The sequence below is a fragment of the Labrus bergylta genome, chromosome 17, assembly GCF_963930695.1.
Source record: "Labrus bergylta chromosome 17, fLabBer1.1, whole genome shotgun sequence".
Lineage (NCBI taxonomy): Eukaryota > Metazoa > Chordata > Actinopteri > Labriformes > Labridae > Labrus > Labrus bergylta.
Genome location: NC_089211.1, coordinates 10,012,795 through 10,029,066, shown reverse-complemented (window position 1 = coordinate 10,029,066; position 16,272 = coordinate 10,012,795). Strand labels below are relative to the sequence as shown.

At 41.2% G+C, this 16,272-nt stretch overlaps 1 protein-coding gene across 1 annotated transcript; it reads right to left on the bottom strand.

The window, feature by feature from the left end:
• Nucleotides 1–7: 7 nt before the first annotated feature.
• LOC109986343 (ras-GEF domain-containing family member 1B-B) lies at nt 8–14,591 on the bottom strand. Its single transcript, XM_020636964.3, has 14 exons — nt 14,362–14,591; nt 8,361–8,888; nt 8,101–8,223; nt 7,482–7,619; nt 6,541–6,756; nt 5,835–5,909; nt 4,184–4,276; nt 3,273–3,375; nt 2,885–2,964; nt 2,619–2,714; nt 2,426–2,521; nt 1,863–1,986; nt 1,698–1,770; nt 8–1,582 (listed from the first exon to the last, which is right to left on the bottom strand). Exons 2-14 carry the CDS (start codon nt 8,880–8,882, stop codon nt 1,549–1,551), a joined length of 1,773 nt encoding a protein of 590 aa, XP_020492620.1. The 5' UTR covers nt 8,883–8,888; nt 14,362–14,591; the 3' UTR covers nt 8–1,548.
• Nucleotides 14,592–16,272: the final 1,681 nt, after the last annotated feature.

Here is a 16,272-nt window from a genome sequence, read left to right as displayed (position 1 = left end):
GATCATACTGAGTTCTTTTGTTTATTTCAGGGGGAAAAAAATAGAATTCTCTTTACACAAAGACCTTCAGTACAAGTACCCTGACCGGTTACACAAATGATACACAAGAAAAAGATTGAAAAATCTTCCATGGAAAACACTTATAAAATGAAACATAAAATGAGCTTTTTTTTTTAAAACATAAAAATAGCATCACATTTATTTCGAAAAAGGCAGAATTTAGAGGATCACATCACACTCGCACACTCACAGGGCAGAGGACGACGTTCCTGTGGATTCTGCACATACACACAAATATACTTCATTCAGACCCAGAAACACTTTTGTCATACATCTGCTGTAGCGTTGAGAAAAATAGCTTACCAAAACAGAGCCAGCCAACCAGCAATTACCTCAAAGTAACACTTAAAGAGATAATAAAGATAAAAACACATTGATACAAAATACAACGTAATACTGTTTAGCAAGACACCTAACAATAGGAGTCACCAAATCCCATTTTACAAAAACACAAAAAACCCACTGAAGTGCAGTTAAACTAGCTCGCATGATTAACAGGATTTTGCCAATCACAATCGCCTTGCATCACCAAAAGGCAGTCAGAGTGCACATTGTCGAAACTTGTTTGGAGCCACATAGCATGTGATTGATGCAGAGTCTCTTGATGTTTTATACATGACCTCTTGATATGTAGCTGATGTATTATTAGTTGCATGATGAGTTTGTATAAAGATAAAAGTCTCAAATGCCTGTGGGATAGCTGGAAATCGGTGTTGGAGGAAATTGGAGTGAAACGAGGTTGTTGGGCAGCTTATGATCAAGGTGTTTGCATAAAAAGCATGCACTCAACAAGACAACAATGCAGACAACACTTCTACAAGCCGTTGTTAGCCTGTCACTTATAGCAGAGCTCAATGATAATCAACTCTTCCACGGAGAGCGTCTCTCTCCTCTCTCTGAGGTTTCTTAGCCAGGATACCCAAAGAGAAGCAGTGCTAATGTTGTTATATAAGCAGACCAGTCCATATTTGTCCCATGCAGAGTCAAAACAGACTCTTCATGCTTCCAAAGTTTTTTTTTTTCTTAATAACTTCTGTAGTCATCTGAAATCCCGTAAGTGCCTTGGGCAGAGCTTCTGTCAAAGAACCACCGCTGATGATCTGTAATCCAAGATCTTCTTTGGAATCAATTTGAAAAAAAAAAGTCTGAATGCTTGCAAGGCAGAGGATTATATTACTAATCCAATAAAGAGGTCCTTTGGCTGGATGATACTGGATGATTCTCATCAGTATCTGATTAATGCGTCGTTCATGCTTACTAAGAGCTCCAAGAAAAAACTGAACTATCTTCTGTTGATCTGTGAGAACACGGGCTCAGCTGCGTTTGTCGCCCTACAGATCCATATTTGACCCACAGCTTCGAGTTGGGAACATGGGAGTGTAAAAAGGGTCCATTTCATGAGATACTTTGGAGAAACTTGTAGCCTTTAACACCCTGTTTATTTACAGTCTGTAAGAGTGAAAGGGATTGTCATTCTCTGTCATACGCTTATGACCGGTTCTCTCGATGAAGCAGGGAAGATCTGTAACAAAGAAGACAGAAAAATCAGTGTTTTCATGTTAGCTGATTTTGAATCTGTAACGACTGAGATGATGTGACCCACAAAGAGTGTGCAGGTATGTGTGTTGTTCACCTACCTAAGAGACCTCCGACTGTCTTTCTCCATGTTATTCTCCGGTCCTTCACTCTCGTATGAGGCCAGATGCAGCTCTGATGTAATAAAACAGACAGAACCTTAGTTTAATTAGCTCCGGCTACAGGGCAGTACGGTCACATAAACAGGAAGGAGATTGCATACTAACCGTCTTCTGTGAAGACAGGTGTGGTGACGAGGCATTGGAGGATCCGGCGGTCTCTGTCAAATGGACAAACCACCTGACGCCAAACCAGAAACTCGCTCACCTGCTTTGCAAGCTCCCATAGTTTCTGTTGGGACACAATAAAAAAATTAAAAAAACGAACATTTTAACTAAACCAATCTTGTTGGCTCCTTCAGATCCAGAAAATACATCAAAAACACGAAGCACATAATGCGCAAATAGAATGACTTCAAACATCACAACAGATGGCACAGTTAGATGATGCCATCTAACTGTGCCATCTGAAATTGGATGAAGAGAATATGTAATGCTCTTCTTTGCCACAAGGGGGAATCATTACATCATACAAGAACGCTCTTTTCAACTACTCACTGTAAATAATTTCTGTGTAGCGTCACATTAAATCACAGTGAATGATCATATCTTACTGTTTGGATGGGACTATAGTACTGGTTTTTGTTATTTCACAACGGTAAGCAAACTAAAAACACAGAGCTCAGCCTGCTTCACTTAAATACTGATCATGGATGTGAAACTGGACTGACCTCGAAGTTGATGTGTCCATTAGGCAGCCTGCTGGCACAGCCTTCATTCAGGAAGTAGATGTCTTTAATGAGCAGACTGAAGAAAGGAATCACAATCTGGAGAAAGGAGAAAAGGTCCATTTTCAATTGACAACTCACATAAAGAGAAGTCAAGTGTGTTTTTCTGTTTCTTTCTTCGTGGATGCACTCTTACCTTCTCCTGGCTGCTGTGTGCGGTCTCAGACCTCTGGGTGGCACCACGGAGCGCAGTGCGGTAGTTGGTGAAGTTACTTGAAGGGTCCATCTGGTGCTGAAAGAATCAGACAGAGACGAAGTTGAGCACCACAACAAATACATACAGGCAAGGGAGTCCAGGAATCTTCATTTGAACAGAACATTTTTAAACAAGCAAAATCGAATTAAGACAAAATCATAAATGTATTGTGGAAAACATCACTGAATGTATGCGAGTGTTCTCACCTCCAGGATTTCAAACTTGTCAGTGTTGACTTTACTCCAGGTTTTCCTCAGTCTTGCAACAGGACTCATGTTCATGCCAGCTAAAAGACAAAGAACGAATTAGTAAACAGTGCATCCACAGAGGCATCACAAGAAAACAAGCAGCCTGGACTTCTTCAAGCATCCACTAAACTCAAATTATTGTTGCTTAAACTATTTAATGTCAGCTAAACTCCAGCCAGCGCTTAATTTCTTTACTTGAGAGAATTTGATTATCGGTTTCTGGACAAAACAACACACTGAGCTACAATTTAATAATGGGCTGTTATTGTCACACGCTGGGGCCATGTTGGCTTCTTATAATTTGACAAAAAAGTGAGCGTCTGTGTGTTTTCTGCCAAATACTCACTGATGATTGCCATGAGAGAGTTGAAGTTGCCGATGTTGAAACACTCCTGAGCCACATCAATGAAGAACTCGATGATCCGTGCTCTGTGTTTCTTCTTCACCGGCTGTAATGAGATTACAAGAAGTGAATTACAAGCTCCTCGGTCACTTTTTACATGAAATAAATGTACAACTTTTCGATCCAGTAGATGTCGCCCTTGAGCACCAGTATGAAACCAAGAAAATAAACTTTTGTTTGGCGACACCTTTGACATGACTGACGCCTCCGCTCTCCTCCAGCCACACACCTCCAACCCCCTCCCCTCACGTTTGCAGCGTTTTCAAATGGAACGCGCCATAATTAAGCACCATTAAGCGCAAAGTGGCGGACAAAACTGTCCTTGGCTCGAGCTGCAATTGCCTTTGGCCTGCATTGTTGTGCTAGCAGGCTAATGCTAGCACACTTAAGTTAGCTCGTAGCTTCACATTGAATGTAGAGTGACACAGTATGACCGTGATCTAAAAACAGTTATGTGACATTCAAATAAGCAGTGAGAAGGCTAATCTTCTTTTCTTTAGTCGTTGACTCAGGTTTCACACGTAAGGGGGTGAGCCAGCCGTCCCGTCCATGTAAACACGGCTTCGACATCAAAACAGCCAGCGCTTCTCACTCATTGTTGACATTCATGAGGATAAACTTGATTTCTGCTATAGTTATGTTTTAAAATGTCGCACCTTCTTCCTTTAATGTCTTGTTTTCTTATTAAGTCCAAAATGATTTTTAGCAAACCCTGAGTGGTTCACTTGAACTGCATATTGCAGAATACAGAACGGATGAAAAGGGAAACTGAAACCTTCCAATAAAACAGCAAAACCACTGTGTGTGTTATACAAAGACAGACTTGGAGAGTTCTGTCTTAAAGTTCAACGTACCATGCAGATCTCGGTGGCCACCAGGTAACTCAGTCTGTTGAACCAGTTAACGTAGGCCTCCAGGTTACTGGTTTTACGCTTCCGGAAGAAACCCTTAAAAAAAAAAGAAAAAAAAAAGAGGGAAGATGACATCATCAGAACACATACAGATTATCAGGAAGTATTAAAAGTATTTAAAAATCTATCAAATTTGCTTCTTCATTTTCAACATTAAGATATTATGTGAACCACGTGGGAAAAAGGCAATATTATAGGTAGAGGACCCGAGGCAATACCAAGATCTGAATCCAGCTTAAGTCTTTTTTAATTTAACTACAAATTAAAAAGCACTACCATGAAAAATACAGAAAATTACCTACAAAAAAAAGTGGTCTTTGGGTTAATCTTTCATAAATACTTGTTTTGGCATCAGCATCATTTCCTTATACTATCAACAACAAAAAAAAAAAACGGCATAAAAAAGTAACACACAGACGCAGACTGCTGCTTCTCTGTAATTTCCTTTGCAAATGGCTCTTGATGACACTCACACCCACACAACCTTTGGACCTGCTGAGTGGAGTCTGTGACGCATTTGTTGTTATTTTCAACTCATTTACATCTGCTTTAGGTTTTCTGTCTGACACTCAGTGACGAACCTGTTTGCCAGAGGAACTTTGATATAAATAAACATTATAAAAGCGCTGTATAAATAACCTTGACCTGGCCGTGGTGATGATGTAATCTCAGAGATTCACAGCTCTATTAACTGCTTACACAACACCGGCAGCCCACTCCACTCCTAACTTCCCCACTACACTTCAGGACCCCTTACGCTGACTCAACCGCTCTTTTATACAAAGTGGGTCTTATATAACCGATGTTGCACCGGTGAGGGCTGAGATGCAGCATGGCTGCGAACAGCGGCTGAAAGCTTATTCTCAGCAGCGCTGATTGAAAGCGACCCTTCATGTGACTCACAGGACCACTTAGGAGGGGAGAGAGCCCTTCAGATACACTTAGACATACGCAGAACAGCTCTTTCATACTGTTTTTGACTCATTTTCAAAAAGCTACATTTGAAAAAAAGAAAATAAATCTGCACCGATTTCCCTAATCTGCCTGTAGGATCTTTCATGTGGCTTCTAAAGAAAATGAACTTGAATTGGAGCCAACCACAAATTTCACTTAAAGCAGACCTAAATTGAAGACACTTGAAATGAAAATAATAAAGAATGACTTGAAAATGACTGTAATCTGGGGGGTTCCTATATCACTCCTTTGATGTTGATAATTATATACGGGTCAAGTTGCGTATTTCTGAGCCTTCTTTAGATGATAAACATGCATAAAGCTTTATACGACAAGCGGTGGCAGTAAGATACACAAACCTGATGAAGCTGACTAAAATGGGACTTTAAAACTGAACCACTCTTGTAGAAACATGAAGCTTTAATCATTTGTTAACTATTTTAAGCAATCTTGCAAAGGGGGGGGGAGAAATCCAGTCATTCTATTTAAGAAGTAAACTTCAGGTTTATTGTCTGTTTTACATGGCTGTGATTGAAGTATGCAACACTAAACTTTTGTTAAAAACAGTGTCCAAGTAAGCTTTGAACCTGCAAAGAGAGTTTCTTTTACATACAATTTATTTATTCAAACTGACTTGTACCTTGTGGTTCTCCAGAGGATCCTTCATGGCAAATGTTTGGATGAACTCCTCTGGACCAATAAAACTTAATCTGTCCTGGAGGCAATGAACAAAGGACAAAAATGGTAAATATCATATCAATAGTATTAGTGATTTGTTTGAGGAAGATGATCAAGAAGGAAAAGGGGGTGATGAAGAGAGATTCTCATTGTAAAAGACAAAGAACAAAAGGAGGGAGGGAGACAACCAAACTACGGATAGGTTTTAGAAAAATGTAATTAGTTTAGAATGAGACTAGCGTCTATACAGCAATGCAAAAGCGTTGATTTAAAACACTGACATCCAGTAAAAATATGGATGTAAAGCGTGTTAAAGATAAAAATAGCTCTCTAGAAAAATGTATATGACGTAAAGCTTCTATTAACTGCTATAATTAATTCTCTTTCAACATTTACTGCTGCAATAAAAGCGATCTTACAAAGCGGTTTTATGAGATAATGAAAGAACAGAAGGCAATTTAGAAGCTGAACATTTTCATTATGTCTATAAGTGGCTCTTAAGTACTGCCTTTACAGCGCCACAGTAACAGGATAGCTTTATTTAGATTAATAAAAAGGGACTGTGAAATAGTAACCAAAGGGCAAGACAAGTTGTATAACAGACAAACACCTACAGTTACACAGGGGGCCTTGACACATGCAGAGTCATCGCACATTTACTTTCTTACCAGTTCAATGTGTGTGAGCTGCTGGGCTAAAATGAAGGGGTCATCACAAACGCTCATGACGTCGCTGCGCTGTCCGGAGGCCTGTTTGCTTTTCAGGGAGGCGGGCCGCTCCAGTGCCACAGCGTTTAGCGCGGCAACGGCCTCCTCATACTGGCCCAGGGCAGAGAGGCGTTTGATCAGACGCTGCGTCATCTGCTGCATGGCTCGCCAGGAGTACTGAGTTATAAAACGTTGTGGAGGAAAAAAAAAAGATCAGTTGTGATACTCGAAGCAGGAACGTCTTTCACACAACACAGTAGGAATCAAAATTTAAAAAACTTTGCGAACAAGCTGATGTAGCTGGGAAACTGTAATAAGGTGGTGAATGAAGTGAACAGAATGAACGTGTGCTAGAATTCACTAATCAGCACTTAACACAGCGTTCAACTGAGGCGAATGAAAATGTCAGTTTTGCAGATATTTGATCATAAAGAAGAGGTGATGGGGGTATATAAATGGACAGGAGATCACCAAAAGGATAACAATTCTGAGGAGGACCATAAAATCAGATTCAAAATAGAGAGTAATCTATCCAATGGTTGTTTCAGTCTTGATCAGATGTGGATTAACTGACATTGCAACATTAGCATGGTTATGTAGGGGCATTAGTGTTGCCCAACTAAGCATCTCTTTTCTGGCATCTATCAAGAAAATATTCATGTTCAGGGTTTAAGGTCTGACTGAAGTAAGAGAGCTATGTTTGGTTCAGGTGTGGGGATGCAGACTGGTCCTAAAATGAACTTCTTAAGGCTAGTTTCACCATGTCTACGCGATGGATTAAGACTGAACAATTACCTGTCACCTTTTCTTCGTCAATAAACCTTTCTCTCCAGGTTTGTCCATCTCGTCTTTTGTTTTAAATCATTTCTAAATGTACTGCAACTGCGTAATGTGACACTAACCTCGTCCCCTCGGGCCACATGGTGCGTCATGTCCTTGAGGCAACGCATCATCCTCTCGTCCCTGAAGTCGTAAGGAAACGTCTCTGTCCACTCGGTCAGCAGCTGCACCAGCTTCGGAGCCACCTCGCGGAAACGGATCTGAAAAAACGTCACGAGGCTCTTTAGATGTCAACTGACGTTATACAATTTGCTGACATTTACAGGGATGTCTGTCTTGTGACAAAACCTCATCCTAGTAACACAGCTGCTCAGCTGTGTTCCGTCTTTCACACACAAAATGCTTATTTTGTCCATGAGTTTATTTTATTGCTGCCGTAAATGTATTTTTTTTATTTCCCTTGTGACAACTGGAAACCTTTTCTATGTCTCTGGGAAAATCTTGATTATGAAAGAGTCAGTAAATATTTACTCCAAAAAAAAAAAAAAGACGCTTCTGTGCAAGCGTCTGTGGGTGAGTAAGTAGCACAGTGTTAAGGTGGGTGTGAGTTTGTGTGGGAGAGAGAGTTATTTTTATACCTGTGGTTACACGTGTGTCTATGTGTGTGTGTGTGTGTGTGTGTGTGTGTGTGTGTGTGTGTGTGTGTGTGTGTGTGTGTGTGCGTGTGTGTAATCTGCCCACCTTATCCAGCAGGGTGTCTCCAGACCGCTGCTGCTCCACACATAGGTGACAAACCCTTGTCATGAGCTCATACGGGTGCAGGAAGAGGCGTGAACTTAGCAGGAAGGTGAATACATACGACCTCTGAAGATGAGAAGATTAAAAAAAAAATTTTTAAAAACACTCTAAGACAAAAAGAACCCCACAACAATGATAACATACAATTCTCTTTTTCAACCAGAAAAAAAACCTAATATTTAGATTGGTTTATAGGTGCTTACATCAGGGTAGTAGTCGACTGTTGGAACCAGGTGCTGGATCAGCGCCTCAAGGGACGCTGAAACCAAACTGTTGTCATGGTAACACATCTCCCCATAGCTCGCGGTGACACCATGTCCGTAAACTCGCCCTTTCCCTGTCACGGAGTTATTACGGCAGGACTGCTCGCTGCTGCTGCTGCTGCTGGTGTGACGGTAAGCCCGTCCAGGACAGGAAGTGCTGTGTTGTCGCGGGCTGTGAGGCTGCGGTGCCGTGTACGGGTTCTCCGAGACAGAACAGCTGCTGTTGTAGTGATGCTCCCTGGCTGTCGCCGAGGAGACGGAGGAGCTGCGGTATGAACCGTGAGGCTGGGGTACGTCGTAGGGGTTCTCTGCCGAGGAGTAGGTGCCGTTGTAGAGGTTTTCCTTGGCTGGCTTCGGGGCGGTGCAGCTGTGGTACGGGCTGTGAGGCTGAGGGTGGTTGTTGTTGCTGCTGAAGGCAGCGCAAGAGCTGAACTTTCCAGCATACGGGGTCGTGGGAGGCATGATGACCTGAAGGAAAGACATGATGAGGTGGTTCAGAGTTAGGAACAATGGGGCACATTTTAGAGCATCTACCCAGGAAAAATAGACTTTTCAATGAACTCAAAAGTTATTAACTAGACAATCAGGACTCGCTGCTTATGGTGAATCCATCAAATTATCATTCTTTTTATTACATGATGCAAAAGTTTAAATAAAAGATGACAACAGCAATGAAGCAGTTTTACTCCCTGATATGCAACATTGCCCATTAGTATGACATTGGTTACAAATTGTTTGTCCTCTTTAAACAAAACCACGTCAACTTTGGATTTTGTGTCGTCTTTAACACAGTATGTGCTGACTTTATTTGGTATCTTTTTTTACGGCAGAATGAAGCAAAAGCACAGCAGAATATATTTCACAAGATAAAAAAGATCATTGACAGACAACTTAATTATTAAGTTGATATAGATATGAAGGGATTGCCAATCTGTGTAGCCACTGCAGGGGAGTGAATAAAAAGTGAGTAAAGAGTTATGATGCACTTTTTTGTTTTCCATCCTAGAGTCAAACTTTACACCACATATTGATTTTTCTGACATTATGTATTCTTCTAAAACCCACATTTTGAATCAATCAATAGCTACTGGAAAGTATCAAATGGAAGAGGTTGTAACAAGCACAATATGTTTGTATTGAAAACATCGAATGTTAGCTTGCATTGTGGATTAAAAAAAACTGTTCTTTGTTTATTGGGTATTCAAACACTAATATTCATATTTAACAAATATCCCTCATCTGTTCAGATGTCTCCTGAGTTGTGTTGTTTTTCTTCTCCATAACTCCATGTGAATGTGACTTGTGTGTGTTTGCTGTGTTCACAGGTGAAAATATCTGTTTGTGCAGCTCCATCCCACAAAGCAGACTTAGATGTGTCTGTGGAAGTAATAATTACACTTAATCACATAATTTTACCCCTACTCTGTTTGACGTGTGGGCTTAGCGCTGTTGAAAGATACCTCCATGTGAAATTCACTTTCCCTTTAACTTATTTGTTGTTACATTTTTTTTTTTTTTTAAATAGGCTTAGGAAAAACAGATTACTCCCACTCTCTCCTTTATTTATTTATTCTTTTGCCACATTCTTGAAGCTATGTTTTTGGCAACTGGACAGCATAAGGAAAATAAATAGGCTCACAGATGGATGATCTCACAAAGCAAAGTTTTTTTTTTTTTCTTCCTCTTAATGGGGAAAATAATTGGATCAGAAGTAGGAAAGCTGATCCCATATCAGCAACAAGACATGCTTTAACCCTGGAGCCATCTTTATCCCACTACTGTTGTCTGTCTTGGAAACACATGCTAGCAGAAATCTAGCCTCAAACACACACACACCGATGTACACACCCACCCCACACAGCGATGTATACACATGCACGTACACAATGCCAGAAATCCAAACCCTGCAGGGATCCAGCAGACTTTTGTTTGTCCATTACAGCGCCGACAGAGGAGTGTCTGCATGAGCCAACATCTTACACACACACACACACACACCCACCCATGTCCACCATGGCGCCCAGCCCCATGCTGGTATAATCCAAACACACACACACATGTCACACATAAACAAATGATGGCTTGAGCGACACACACACACACACACACACACACACTCTTGTATACCACAGCGCCTGGAGTCATGCCAGTGTAAGCCAGTGCAGTGCCAGCCCGTCCTCTGAACTCTGTGATCTCTGCCTTCTGTTCTAACTCAGTTTAAAGATTACAGGGACTCTACCTTCCTGAAATTACAATATGTAATCTGAGTAAGTGCAGCTCTGCTGGTCAAGCTGAGATAAGATTTCTACTCAGCAATGTTTACTCCTGTTTGGAGTAGATGCAGTTTCCCCCTCCGTTTAAACTTTCTGTTCGCATCGAAAAAGCAACCCAACAGAAAGTTTAAAAAAAAAAAAGGCTAAAATTTCAACAGCGGTCTTTTTGGGTTTTTCCAGACTGAATCCCTGAAAAGTTGACCTTTTGGAATAGTTGTGGTTTAAATGCAGGAGAGCTGAAATTTGACCCTCTGTAAATCATAGGTTGGACTCTCCACGGGCGACTTAATGATGATGTTGGGCGCATAATTCCACATTGGAAGAATTGTTTATGTTCTCTTGTTTGTAAACTCTGAAATAAAGCAGCTTCACGAAGAGGATGGATGTGGTAGCAAATACAGGCAGGCATTTTTTTTTTTTTGCTTGAAAATAGTACCAAGAATACAAAAGGACAGAGTACAGAAGCAGAGTTTGTGCATGCACGGGTTCATCAAAGGTATCTGAATTTTGATCAAGCTGCCTGCAGGCAAATGCCATCTGCTCACAGACCGGTGAAATGAGTCCCAACTGCTAATAAAAGACAACACAATTATGTGGTTTCAATGAGTATGATCCTTAGATGGTATTTGACTGTGACATAAAAAGGGAAGAAACATCGAGGGAAGTGATGAATTTTCTCCACTTTGTTTTCCGAAGAAGAAGAAAAACAACCTTTCAACCTCCTGCCGCAGAATATTTTGTCTTCTAAATCACATAATGTGGTTTAAAAAAAAAAAAAAAAAAGGTACACCCAGCTCTGCTGAGGCTGGTTTTAACGGGAGGGGGAGAACAAGGGGGAGGTCTTCAACAATAGAGGTATTATCTATCCTGGCATGGCATTAACAACCAAACAAAGACCCCCAGGAAGAGATCAGAGCAGATCACCGCAGATCAGACACACACAGCAGCTTTCACACACTCTGCTTGCCATCGTCTGGGTCGCATGACGCTCTGCCTCCGCACAAAAACCGAGGCTGGGATCATTTTCACATCAGTCAAATCAGTGCAGCATACTGTCTTATTGTACTGCAAGGTGTGAACTCGTATTAACCCGATAGACATCACATACTCTGAGGTAACGTGCCATAAAGCCACACATTTATTTGCTAAGTGCAATAAAGTCACAGGAATCTGTGCTAAAGGGGCACATTGAAACTCTTTTATTGACATAAGCAGATAAAATTGCACTTGGCTCAGGCTAACAGAGCTCAGTTACGTCAGCAGGTCTCATTAAGAGCAAGATTAACTAATACACTACACTGTAGTAGACTATAAAACATTACTGTAGAATCACACACAGGCACTCTGTAGCTAACTTGGTCAATCTAAATTGTCCGAATTTAAAGCTAAGTTACCTTAAAGAACATCTGACCTAAAAATAGTCTGTGTTGATGGATGCCAAGACCCTTCCAATGTACTAACAAAGGTCAGCATGTGGGTTAACACAATGTGAACACATGGTGCAGGAAGGCACCTGATAAGAGAATCAGTTCCAACTATTTTTGTGAGTAGTTTAAGGCCGAACTAATCTCATGCTATCTCTGTTCCACATTGTACCCTATGTACTCTGACACTCATAAGTCGCAGCATAAGCAAGTTAGCAGCGTCGGCTGTGGGAAACCCTTTGCCAGTCAGCTTTATTCGCAACAATACATGAGGTCAAAGTCCAGTCTGCGGTCCTATCATTTACTTGTGGTTCGGTCTGAACTGCAGACTAAACAGTTTAACGCGCACAAGACTTAACCCTTTAAAGAGCGTACCATACTGAAGAAACTGTGCACAGAAAAGGTTGGTATCCACGGAGCACTTTAACCACAAGAAAAACAAAAAAAAAATGTGAGTGAGGGGAAATATCTCACGTTGGTCATTCAGTACATTTTTCCTGTGGAAGAAGGGTTCCTCTCACTGCTGTTCAGATGAATCAGCTTTCAAACTTTGATGTGTTGCCTCCTGAGAGGAGGAGAATTGTCTTTACTTAACCATTGCTGCGCAGTTAAAACAAGATGAACACATTTAAATGGGGTGGGGTCCCATCCCATTCACCAATGGTGAACATAACCGACTGCTAGTTAAGTCATATGTTCATATTGCAGAAATAGTTACAGACTCTGCATCCTACCCTAACCACCAAAAGTGTCATCATCATCATCATCATCACCACCTGACCAGAAGAACCAAACAGTGCAGAGCTCAAACAAACTGTTCACGCTTGAGTAAAGATTCGGGTCAGATAAGGCCTGCAGCCGCTGTCACAACAAGCAGACTCAGAGACCTGCTGACCAGTTTGAAAAACCTGCAATCTGATAGAGAAGCAAACAGAGCCGTGTACACGGGCGCCAAACTCTGATTGACTGTAGAGATGTGAGGTCCTGCCCTTTTCTCTTATTCAAAGGTACATTGCATTCAAGCATGCCTTTCATTGTATGTAGGCTCTACACACACACGCGCACACACACACACACACACACACACACACACACACACACACACACACACACACACACACACACACACACACACACACACCTGTCCCTTGTATGATCTAGTAGGCTAGTACAGCATTAACCTAGAGTCACAAAGGATAAAGACACATTATCTCCTGTACTGCTGACATATTATAAAACTAAGCTTGTGTAAAGGGGTTCCCCTGTCTCACACACGCGCGCGCACACACGCACACGCACACACACACACACACACACACACACACACACACACACACACACACACACACTTTATAAAGATCTATCGCAAACTGGTTTTATACAAGTTGGAAAAGCAGCTCAATTTGACCACAGAGGTTGCTTGTGCTTCTCAGACTGCCTTTGTGTTGATTATAAAAGAAGGTAAAACACTGAATCTTATCTTTATGTACGCAGCCTGTCTAACTCGTTCTGCAAAGAAAGAGGTAATTGAGTCCATTATTTCAGCAAGTTTAAGGGACGATTGTTTTATTTGTGTGAGGAGGGAACAAAGCTTTTTTAGAGTCTGTTTTGGCCAGAACACACACATTCTCTCACTCTCTTTATTTCTTTCCCCCCACAGACACATGCACAATCTGTTCAATCCTCCCTCTCTCTCACAAACACACACACACACACACACACACATGAACACACCAGGCCACCATGCCTGTTCTACATTATGGGGTTTCTGACTGAGTCATAACACAGTAAAAGTAAAAGCTTACTGTGAAAAAGCCATGCTGCGTAACCACAGTCCCATCGCAGGTGCTCGTGAGTAACTTGTGTTTGTGTCTGACAGCCAGGCTAATTATAAACTCACATGGGCGGTAAACAATAACAACAACAACAACAACAAATGTAGCAAGGAGGAAAAAAAATAGATCACAAGGGATGACAAAACACGAAAATGAAAACTGTCTTCTGATAATCTGACCAAAACGTGTCTGTTTAGAAAACGTCCTGTAGTTTGCCATAACCATGTTATACACCTTATTGTAAAGAATAAGACTGATACGTGCAGGTTAGTGACCTATTATTAACCCCGAAAACGTTTAATGTAGTTCCATCTCATAATCACGTAAAAACAATTTCATTACATTGAAGATTTGAAAAAAAAAAAAAAAAGTTTGGCTAAATTGTATCTAAAAAAAAACAACAACTTACCTCTTGTGCGATGCAACTCAATTTCCGAGTGCAATCTCGCAGGGAAAAAAAAGAAGCTGCACAGAAAAAACAAGGCTATCCCAAGTAGTGTCCGTTCCGAGTCGAGCTGCACGGTGTGAAGGTAGAGGTAAGTCTTTCAGCAGTGTGTCCGAGCCGTGCCCTCCTCCATTGTGTCGCTGCTGAATGATAGTTCAGTCAATTTGAACCAGCAGCGCTCTCTAATCACTGTGAGCCTCAAAGCGAGGCGTATTCAAATGACTTCCATAGAGCCGGGAAAACTCACCAATCGCTGCGCGGGGGGAGGCAGTCTCTTGGGGCGGAGTGGCCCAATAGGGGAGAAGAAGTCGGAAAATCGAAATTTCCGGAGTTTCTGATTGGCTGTTCCGCCGTTCCGTCGAGTCCTTTCTTTTTCAACCGTAGCCAGGAGCAGAGAGAAAGTGTGTGTGTGTGTGTGTGTGTGTGTGTGTGTGTGTGTGTGTGTGTGTGTGTGTGTGTGTGTGTGTGTGTGTGTGTGTGTGTGTGTGTGTGTGTGTGTGTGCGGGTGTTTCGTCGGGCTGAAATATGGAAGGTTTAAGGTTTCCCCCTGGAATGTTTTTGTGTGTATGTGGTTGAAAGTTGATCTTAGAAGCTTGAAAGTCAAGAATTTGTAAAGGTTTAAGCTGCCCTATTTTGTGTTTGTTAACTTTTAGGTCGTGTAAGATGTCACATTTGGAGACTTGCTGGGATATCAGGATTAGGGTAACCTACACAGAAATGTAACATAGTAGCCTATATGCCAAAGCAATTATCTTGTCTATTGTTACAAATGTGGTAGAATTAAAAAGTAATACAATTGCTCTAAACACTTTTAATTAGGCTTAATATTTTAGACTTTTTGATCAATCGCTCATCTCTTCTGACATTTTTGGAACCATCTGACTTGGTCTCAAATTGGCTCATTTCAGCTCTGTATGGAAACCAGATTTAAGGATTCCATCTTGAGTGATTAAGTTTTTAAGGCAAATATGATTGCAAACAGGTGTCAATTTACTCATAACTCATATTTATAGTCTTCTGACTAAATGTTTTGGTCATATGATGTTACAACTCCTTTGATTTCTGCCCACCAGCCACTTGATGGCTTCGTTTTTTTGTTTTCTGCTGCTGCAGCAACTGGAAGTTGGTTTTGATTCTGACTGATATGAATGAATGTTAAAATAACACACACGTGAGTGCCCCATGTATGGAGGCTATGGTCCTCCAAGCAGGCGGCCCAGGTTGGAGTCCAACCTGTGGCTCCATTCCCGCATGTCAGTCCCCAATCTGTCTCTCCCTGATTTCCATCTCTATCCATTCTCCTGTCTCTCCAATAAAGGCACACAAGCCCAAAAATAAATCTTTAAAAAGGGTATGTCTTTAGTTCCTTTTGCTTTTTGTTATTGTGTTTTGAATTTTGAATAGTAAATTCCCAAATTTCAAGATTCAAGAGTAAGGTTGTAGTCCTCTTTTGAGACACTTATGTTCTTCTTAATGCTTACAGCTAAAGTTGCAGTAAAAGGGGCTCACTCTGAAACTGCATTGGTGACTCATACCTAATGCTACAGGTAATTACACCTGGTCGTAGCTTTCCTCGCAAGACCAAGATGTGTAACTGTATGTGGCTAAAACATGAAATGATGATTAAGTCAGTCTTTATGACGAAGTTTTGATCTGGTTTGTTGAAAGGATTTTGAAAGCCAACTATCAAATGTCTCAGCATAAAACAGAAAGTTATCCTTTCATTGAAGTGAAAACAAAAAGATGTTATAAGGCTTTCATGTTACAACAGGAAACTCTTCCTTGAATCCCGTCCTGTCTGGGTCTTTCAAGGCACCAGCAGGGTTAAAGCAGGATTACCAGCCGAATTAAACTTTTTTTTTTTTTTAACCTTGT

What these genes read in the sequence shown, in the direction of transcription:
- LOC109986343 (XM_020636964.3), bottom strand. Translation starts at nt 8,882, where the DNA reads ATGCCTCCCACGACCCCGTATGCTGGAAAGTTCAGCTCTTGCGCTGCC. An exon ending in ATCCTCTGGAGAACCACAAG is followed by an intron (nt 4,277 to 5,834) that starts GTACAAGTCAGT and finishes TTTTTTTTTAAG; the next exon opens with GGTTTCTTCCGGAAGCGTAA. An exon ending in GACAGTCGGAGGTCTCTTAG is followed by an intron (nt 1,583 to 1,697) that starts GTAGGTGAACAA and finishes TCTTTGTTACAG; the next exon opens with ATCTTCCCTGCTTCATCGAG.